At 43.6% G+C, this 9110-nt stretch overlaps 1 protein-coding gene across 3 annotated transcripts; it reads left to right on the top strand.

Annotated features, from left to right (window-relative positions):
• Nucleotides 1-350: 350 nt before the first annotated feature.
• Nucleotides 351-8067, top strand: IDNK (IDNK gluconokinase). 3 transcript variants are annotated; one of them, XM_032097632.1, is made up of 5 exons: nucleotides 651-752; nucleotides 905-935; nucleotides 1279-1365; nucleotides 5027-5070; nucleotides 7032-8067. In XM_032097632.1, exons 1-5 carry the CDS (start codon nucleotides 712-714, stop codon nucleotides 7390-7392), a joined length of 564 nt encoding a protein of 187 aa, XP_031953523.1. In that variant the 5' UTR covers nucleotides 651-711; the 3' UTR covers nucleotides 7393-8067. The 3 variants fall into 3 exon arrangements, with proteins under 3 accessions (XP_031953524.1, XP_031953525.1, XP_031953523.1); XM_032097633.1 differs by lacking the exons at nucleotides 651-752; nucleotides 1279-1365 and adding an exon at nucleotides 351-454; XM_032097634.1 differs by lacking the exon at nucleotides 1279-1365 and having other exon boundaries at nucleotides 649-752.
• Nucleotides 8068-9110: the final 1043 nt, after the last annotated feature.

Below are 9110 nucleotides of genomic sequence, written 5' to 3'. Positions count from 1 at the left end.
CCGAGCGCTGGAGCAGGCTGCCCAGAGAGGTTTTGGAGTCTCCCTCACCGGAGATACTCAAAACCTGCCTGGGCAGAATCCTAACGTGCTCTAGGGGGTCCTGCTTGAGCCGGTGTATTGGACTAGATGACCCCATCGGTGGTCCTTCCCAGGCTTACCCACCCAGTAATTCAGTGATTTAAAAGTATGACCGGAACAATGCTTTAAGAAATACTAAAACGAAGTTAGCCCCGGCATGGCTGATGCCTTAATTAAATTTTAAAGGCAGGCCTTTATCACCAAAGGGTAGTACAGACTTCAACGAGCATCAATGCAGACCTCAACACGCACTGCAGAAATTACTGCGTGTGTTGCTGAGGCTGCAAATGGCGAATACCGTGCTAGGACCCGGTGGGAGAGAAACGCCCGACCAGACTGAAAAGCCTGAGACAAAGAGGGTTTGGGAGAAGATCAGGTAACTTCAGCACAAGGACCGACTGCGGGGAAAAGGAGCGAGAGATAGGACACGGGTGTCCCGGGTTCCCATAGACGGGGAGCGGATGACGGCAGCGTCGGGGCAGGAGGAGGCACTTCGGCCGCTTCCCGCACGGCGGCGCTGGGGCCGGAGCGGGCTCGCACCCGCCTCCCGCGGCCGGGGCCGAGGGCGGGCCGGGGCGGCGGCGCAGGAGGGCAGAGGGGCAGAAGGGCAGCGGCAGAGCGCGCCGGGCCGCCATGGTGCTGCTGGTGGTGATGGGCGTCAGCGGCTCAGGGAAGTAGGTAGCGGGCGGGGGGCGGAGCAGCGGCGGCGCTGCGGCGGTGCCCGGGCGGGGGCTCGGCGGTGCCGGAGCCCGGCGGTGCGGGCGCGGTGCGGGTGGGGATGCGGTGGGGTGCGGGTGCGTAACCGGCCCTTTGTGCTTCCCCGCAGGACCACGGTCGGGTCGCGGCTCGCACCTAAGGTAGGAGCGTGTGGGGGCCGCCGCCTCGGAGGCGTGCCGGGGCGGGCAGGCACCTCCTTGCGCCGGGCCGACGGCCTTCGACCGGGCTGCTGGTCTCCCGAGCCGGGTTTGCCTGGCGCAGTGTCGCCTGCACCGACTTCGGCTCAGTGTCGTGATGCAACAGCTGTTGTTGTTATCAAGCTGCCCTAGTACTGTTTTGCTAATCATTATGGCATAAACGGTGATTCATACTGTGGTGCAAGAAGCCTGTAATTTCTTAGGTGTCGCCTTTGTGAATTCTGAAATTATTGTTACGTCACCTGATCTAGCTGAACGATCCATAATTAATTTATTTTTTTCTTAGTTGGGGTGGAAATTCTACGATGCAGATGATTATCATCCTCTAGAGAATAGAAAGAAAATGGCAGAAGGGATACCACTCACTGATGAGGTACCTTGAATAAGCCCTGAAAGAATTGTTGTCCACACATTTATCTCTGTAACTTCATGCAGCTCTTGTTAAAGTAGATTGTGGTTTATTGCGTAGACTAATTTGACTGTAAACATAGGTCTGCATTTGGCAAGGTGAGGGAGGCTTTTTCTGTCAAAAAAGGCTCTGCGTATAAAAGTAGTTTATTGGATGCTTGGCAGTTCACAAGGGGTATGCTGTGGTTTCAGGATTTGTGAGAAATCTCCCCCTCTACACTCCACACACAGAGTTGCAGTTTTGGATTAGAATCATAGAATTTTAGAATATCCTGAGTTGGAAAGGACCCACAAGAACCACAGAATCCATCACATGGCCCTGCACAAGAAAACTCAAACAATTTGTTACCCTTCTCTCAAATCACTTTTCATCATTTATCACCGCACCTGGTTAACTTGGGAGGTCCCAGATGACTGGAGGTTGGCCAATGTGATGCCCATCTACAGGAAGGGATTGGAAAGAGGATCCAGGGAGCTGCAGGCCTGTAAATCTGGCTTCAGTGTCACGGAAGGTTATGGAACAGATTGAGTACCATCACATGGCATATGCAGGACAACCAGGGCATCAGGCCCAACCAGCAGGGGTTTGGGAAAGGCAGGTCCTGCTTGCACAACCTGACCTCCTTCTACATTCAGGTGAACTACCTAATGGATGAGGGCAAGGCTGTGGATGTCGTCTTCCTGGACTTTAGTAAAGCCTTTGATGCCATTTCCCAAAGCATCCCCCTTGAGAAACTGGCTTCCCATGTCTAGGATGAGTGCACTGTTCACTGTGTGGATGGTCAGGCCCAGAGGGTGTTGGTGAATGGAGCAACAGTTGATTTTTGGTCACTGGTATATTCCCCAGGGATCAGCGTCACAGCCAATCCTGGTTAACATCTTTATTGATGATATGGAGGGGATTGACTGCTTTCAGTAAGTCTGTAGATGACACCAGTTTGGATGGAAGTGTTGATATGCTGTAGGGTGGGACGGCTCTGCAGAGGGATCTGGACAGGCTGGATCAATGGGCTGAGGCCAATCACATAAATTTCAACAAGGTGGAATGTCAGGTCCTGTCCTTGGGTCACAACAGCCCCAGGCAGGACTACAGGCTTGGGGCAGAAAAGCTGAAAGCTGCCCATCAGAAAAGGGCATGGGAGTGCTGGTTGGCAGCAGCTGAACATGAACCAGCACAAGCTCAGATGGCCAAGAAAGCCGATGGCATCCTAGCCTGTATCAGCAGTAGTGTGGCCAGCAAGACCAGGACAGTCATTGTCCCTCTGTAGTCAGCACTGGTGAGGCTGCACCTCGAATGCTGGGCTCAGTGCTGGGCCCCTTAATTCAGGAGGGACACTGAGGTGCTGGAGCATGTCCAGAGAGGGGCAACAAGGCTGTTGAAGCGTCTGGAACACAAGTCTGTGAGGAGTGGCTGAGGGAGTTGGGGATGTTTTTACCCTGGAGAAAAGGAGGCTCAGGGGAGACCTTATCAGTCTCTACAATTACCAGAAAGGAGGTTGTGCTGAGATGGGAGTCAGCCTCTTCTCCCAGGTAACAAGGATTAGGACAAGGGAAAATGGTCTCAGGTTGTGCCAGGGGAGGTTCAAGTTGGATGTTAGGAAAAGTTTCATCACTGAAAGAGTGGCTAAGCTTTGAACTGGCTGCTCAGAAAAGTGGTGGAGTCACCATCTCTAGAAGTATTAAAAAAAACCCAAGTAGACACTTAATGCTATGGTTTAACTATCATGGTGGTATTCACTCAAAAGTTGGACTTGATGACCTTGAAGGTCTTTTCCAAGCCCAGTGATTCTATGATTCTGAATTGCAGCATGTGCCTGAGAGTGCTGCCCAAACAACTTTGGAACTCTGTCAGGCTGGTGCTGTGACCACTTCCCTCAGGAGCCTGTTCCAGTGCCCAACCACCCTCTGGGTGAAGAACCTTTTTCTAATACCCAACCTAAACCTCCCCTGACACAACTTCAGGCCTTTTCCTTGGGTTCTGTCACTGGTCACCGCAGAGAAGAGATCAGTGTCTGCTCCTCCTCCTTCCCTTATGAGGAAGTTGTAACTGCAGTGAGGTCTGTCCTCAGTCTCCTCCAGGCTGAACAGAACAAGTGACCTCAGCCACTCCTCATAGGCCTTCCCCTCAAGGTCCCTCAGCATCCTCATTGGCCTCCTTTGGATGCGCTCCAATATATTTATATTCTTATATTGTGGTGCCCAAAACTGCATATGGCACTCGAGGTGAGGCTGCCCCAGTGCAGAGCGGAGCAGGACAATCCCATGGACTGGCAATGCTTGAAGTACTAATAGCTTAATGGTACAGCTTGAAAAAAAGGATTTTTCCATTTGCCATCAATTAGGACAGTGGGTTTACAGTTAAAGCCACTTTTCCTGTAAAGAACCAGGAAGAATTTAAAAAGTTCATGTCTACTGCTTCTAGAGAAATATGCACTTATAAATGTAGATAAGGACTTTTAAATGAAGAATATAAACTAAACAATGCTGGTGAACAGATGTAATCAATCTAAAAACATACCAAGCTTAGAAACAGGGCAAGAGGCAGTAATGGGATCTTTTGAAAAAGACTTTAAGGATTTAGCTGTAATAGAAAAATCTTGCAAAGCTCCTACTTTTTTTTCTTCTTTTTTTTGCAAGGCTTCCACTTTTTCTTTTTAGTCCTTCAAATATTTTGGGACAAGTCCTTAGCTAGTTTAGATTGAAAAAAATATTCTAGATTCTGGTTAAAAACTTGTATCTTTCACTAGTGGTTGGAAGCCTGTATGTTGTCTGTAGCAGCATTGTACACTTGAAAGACTAAATCACTGGTGCATGGTGCTCAGCAAGAGGAAAGCATCTCTTCTGAAAAATGAGAGGTGCAAAATTGTGAGGGCCTTCTTGAATACCAAGGGTAATATATTCTGTAATGACAGTAACAATAAATTGTTGCATTTATTTGTCCATGTTATAATTTGTTGTGCTCACCCAGCAGTAACAGCACTGAAAGATTAAATGGGAGCAGTTGTTTAGTGCTCATTAGGCATGACAAAAGTTTGCAGCAGCTTAAAATTTCAGATTAAATAAGCATCTGATTAATCACTCACATTGTGTTTGCCTAAGTAATGGGCAAAAGTTTTGAGAAATTGTGGCTATGGTTACATTTATTTGTGATTGCTACTGACATAATTACTGCAGATAACTAATTTAGATCTGTCTGTTCCTGAAACCTTCAACTTGGATCCAAAACAGGGATGGAGGGGTGTGTATGACACTATATAAGGGAGAAGAATTAATAACTCAAGCTGTACATTTGAATAGTGTAATAGAAGCGAGATAAGCTAACTGTGCTTCAGAGGTTTACAAGGTGCATGCTACATCTGCATACATATTACTTCCTTCATATACTTGTAGGTACGTGTAATATAAAAAGTACTATTCCACTAAAAGCATCTTATTCATAATAAGACTAGCACTTAGTAGCCTTCAGGCAGTGGTTGCAAATCTATAGAGGAAGAAAGAGATTCAAAACTGAACTTGCTGTACAGTTTAATGCTAATTTTTACCTCTAGTTAAATATCTGAGATGCTAGAAGCAATAGTTTCAAATTAATTTCTAAAGAATTTTTAACTAACTTGTTTTATTTCTAGGACAGGATTCCTTGGCTTTGTGCATTGCATGACATACTAAGGAGGTAAGAGAATATGGAGTTTTAAAAATTTTTAGCTGAAGACAGAAGTACCAAAAGTATTTTTCTCTGTTGCATTGCAAAGTAGAAAAGTATGTGGTAGTGTAAAGAAATACTGCAAGTAGTAAAGTCATTCTATTTTTACTAATCTAAACTGTCATAATAATTGCTGATGGTGAGCTAATCCCTGAGAAATAAAGTGGGAATTTGTTGCAATGATGGTTGTTTTTCTACTATCTGTGTAAAAATAATTTCAAGGATCCAGTTTATTAATAAACCTGACATTAGCTACTTACAAAGAACGTAACCACAAAATACACCAATAATAACAGTAGGATAAAATACTGTTATTTTGAATAAGATACAGTGCCAAGTTCGTTTGACACAGTTTGAGTTTGCTTGAGTGTACTCTGCTAATTTGCAGATGACCCCAAAATGGGAGGAGTAACTGATGGAGAGGTACCTTGAAAGGCTGTAGAAGCAGATTGGTAGGAACCTTTTAGAAAGTGCAAAATCCTGCCCCTGGGAAGGAACAGCCCCAAGCACTAGTATGGACACTGAGGGGCACTCAGCTAGAAAGCAGCAGCAAAGAGCCTGAGGGAGCTGTGGTGGACAACCCAAGCTGGACATATGCCAGCAATGTGCTCTTCTGGCAAGTCGGGCCAGCAAAATCCTGGGCTATATTAGACCAAGTACTGCCAGCAGGTCAAAGGAGGTGATCCTTCCCCTCTCCTTTTGCACTGGTGAGCCACACCTCAGGTGCTGTGTCAGTTCTGGGCTCCTCATGAGAGGCATGGACATACTAGAGAGCATATAACAATGATGAAGGGACTGGAGCATGTTCCAAATGAGGAAAAAGGTTGGGAGGGAAGGGACTGTTCAGCCAGGCTTTACACTTGCTTGTGCACATTAGGTGAGCATACCTCATTGGAGCACAGGTTAATTCATTGAGAAATTTGACTGGATTATCTGCTGGATCCATTGCTTTATGTTATGTGATAGCTCAATGCCACTGCCCAGCTCTGGAAACTTTATAAAACTATACTTTAAAAGAGCCTAATGCCAATGTTTAATTATCAGTACTTATTAGTAGCTGAGGCTGTCACTGACCTACCTAGGTGGTAATGATAGGTATTAAAAGTTCTTACTTCCCTTTGAACCAAAGTCTGATGACCATAGTATGATTTTTATCATTGAATAGGTTTATATAGATAGGTTTATACCTGATTTTAATTTTATTACAGAATATATTTCCTTAGGCAGGAATTTTACTTACTCTTCATAGAGACAACTAATTCTGGATTTGCTTTTTGGTGGAACAAGCACACCCAAAGTTAAATGCTTTATTTTAAGAAAGCTTGTCAGCAGAAAATACATGTGCAAAGCATTCACTGACCTGCAATCTCTTGTTTAATCTGAAGTAAGCATAAATGCAGTGCTGCCAATGAGTTTCAGGAAACAAAATATTACAGTTAAATCTGAGACAGTGACAACAGGTATTGAAAATATGGAGTATTTAAGAACAGTGGTCTGTACTGTTTATCAGCCACTTACCTTTAGAGAGAATAGTATAGTAATTTTATAGATAATGGATAGGTGTTTCTATGGATATTTAGTTCCTGTTCTCAGCAATTAAGGAAATGATCTTGACACTTCCTTGTGCTAGAATTGAATTTAATTTAGGAAAGAATGGTGGCTAGTATACAAGGTCCCTAAGACTGAGATTTTACCAGGAGGTTAGCTAGCCTGACCTCACTTTCAAATCATATCTTTACCTGGATTAGAAATTTGGTTTCAAACTCCTGTCAAAATTACTCAAACACCACTGTCAAAATGCCACTACTCCCATGGCTGTCGTTCTTGAGGAGCTAGGGCTTGTCTACCTTGTTCAGCAGAAGTAACACGCCATTTTTGTTATACCACCTGTAAATATGTAAAGACTTTTGCTTTTTTTTTCTTTTTCATAGAGAAGATGAATCTAGACAAGATACAATTCTGGCCTGTTCTGCACTGAAGAAGATGTACAGGCGTGTGTTAATTAGTGGAGCATCTGCAACTGAAAGCAACCAGCCACAGCAACCAGGAGAAAACCCAGCACTGAAGATCCTCTTTGTTCATTTGGATGGACCTAAGGACATCATTGCTGGCCGCCTGGAGAAGCGGAGAGGTCATTTTATGCCACCTGAACTTCTCAAGTCTCAGTTTGATACTCTGGAGCCGCCTAGTGCACCAGAAAACTTCATTACTTTCAATGTAGAAAAATCTCTCCCTGAAATAGTGCTAGAGATTGAGAGTACCATTCTTCGGGGTGAGGTTTTGCTGGAGTGATTTTCTGAATGACACATATAGAAATTCCCCGAAGGATATCAAGGCTATGAGACAGGATTTTAATTATTAAATTGATTAATTGATTATTAAATCAAACCAACTTATTTTTAAGAGCTGGTTTACTACTCTGGTTTTTTTATCATGGCTCTGTAAAAGACATATAAGATGTAATTTGCAAAAACTGTTAACTTTTTAAACCCTTCACTCTATGAAGTTAAAATTCTCATTTTAGTAAGAGCCTGCTTTTGAAAATCCTGCCAAGGGTCACACAGAATAATTTATTTTCTTAATTTTAATATGTACCCTGTCCAACACTGAGATGGACACGTCTGCTACTACAAGGTTAAATAATTTACAGCTTTGTTAAAAACAATATCATTTTTCTAGAAGAGGCAGAAATATACATGATGAAGTTCCGTATCTGACACTACGCCATCTCACTGCCAGATTGTCGTCAAGTTCTGTGTTTGTGTCCTTGTTGACCTCATCAGAGCACTGATGACTTCATAAGAACTTTTCTGAACTCTTACTGTATGCATTGACCACCAAGCTCAAAAATGTGTGAAAAGAAAGGTAGTGGTGGTGATGCGATATACAAAACTTGATTGAATGGAAAGTTTTAGAAATAAAGCATCATTCTGGCTCTGAACTTAGAGCTTTCATGTACAAAGCGTACACATTGTGTTCAAATGTGAGTCAACCAGTGATTTAAGGTACTGAATGCAAGGTTGATAGACATTTCCTTCTTTTTGAAGGCTTACTCGTTTGCAGTTGGATATTCTCCTTCGCTTCCCATTGCTGGTGGGCACCTCAGTGCATGTCTATACAACTGCTTTAAAGCTTTTGCTCAAACTATTCCTAATACATATTTTTCTCATCTTTTTTGATGAAGTTGAGAAGAAAATTCCAAATATCCAATCAGTCATCCAGCTCACAGAATTTGAGGATAAAGTCCTTTTTTACTGCCAAGGTGTTTTTCAAAAAGTACTTCATGTCATGTTACACAGACATGCCTTTTCAGCTTAATGGTATGAAAACTTCAGATAGTTTCTGTAAGGAAGATTTGAGTCTTGTCTGAATGGAGACACCTCCATGTGCTGTCCTACATGGATTATTTTTAGTGTGTTATGCAATTTTTTTTTATTCCTGGGATGATGGATGAACTCCTGTAGAAGAACACCTCATGTTTGTAAGCATCGTTAAGGTAATTTCTACCCGGGTAAGAAGTTGAAAAACATTAGTCATGGTTCTCACTATGTATGAAAATAGTAAGGGCTTTATGGTTTACTAGACAAACTACTGTGCTTAAATTAGTGCAATAAATAGGCATTAGCTTACTGAAAGCAGCAATTTTTAGACACAGAGTGGAGATTTTAGGCATTAACCTACCCAAAAGTGGTCTTTTCCTGTTTATTTGTGATGTGAAGGGAGAATGGCAGGCAGTTACCAGTTTTAGTCTGCTGCTGTACAATACAGGGTTCTCTCGCCTCAGAGCCTGTTTGTTCCAAGAGCCAGGGTGCAAGTTTAAGACACAGAGGCAAAGTTAACTGCAAGAGACAGGGATGTCTGTCTGCTTCTTAACACCCCCAAATTTCAGAGACCCCTTCAGACCAAGTGACCTGTACAAATTCAGTAGCTATGAAAATCATAGAGACAGCACCCTATTGTGGCACCTCTGCTGTTAATGAGGTCTTCATCTTTTCCAATACACCATTTTA

The sequence above is a fragment of the Corvus moneduloides genome, chromosome Z, assembly GCF_009650955.1.
Source record: "Corvus moneduloides isolate bCorMon1 chromosome Z, bCorMon1.pri, whole genome shotgun sequence".
Taxonomy (NCBI): domain Eukaryota; kingdom Metazoa; phylum Chordata; class Aves; order Passeriformes; family Corvidae; genus Corvus; species Corvus moneduloides.
The sequence above is the reverse complement of the archived record's forward strand: the minus strand, read 5'-3'. Positions and strand labels throughout refer to the sequence as shown.

What these genes read in the sequence shown, in the direction of transcription:
- IDNK (XM_032097632.1), top strand. Translation starts at nt 712, where the DNA reads ATGGTGCTGCTGGTGGTGATGGGCGTCAGCGGCTCAGGGAA. An exon ending in GGCGTCAGCGGCTCAGGGAA is followed by an intron (nt 753 to 904) that starts GTAGGTAGCGGG and finishes GCTTCCCCGCAG; the next exon opens with GACCACGGTCGGGTCGCGGC. An exon ending in GGTCGCGGCTCGCACCTAAG is followed by an intron (nt 936 to 1,278) that starts GTAGGAGCGTGT and finishes TTTTTTTCTTAG; the next exon opens with TTGGGGTGGAAATTCTACGA.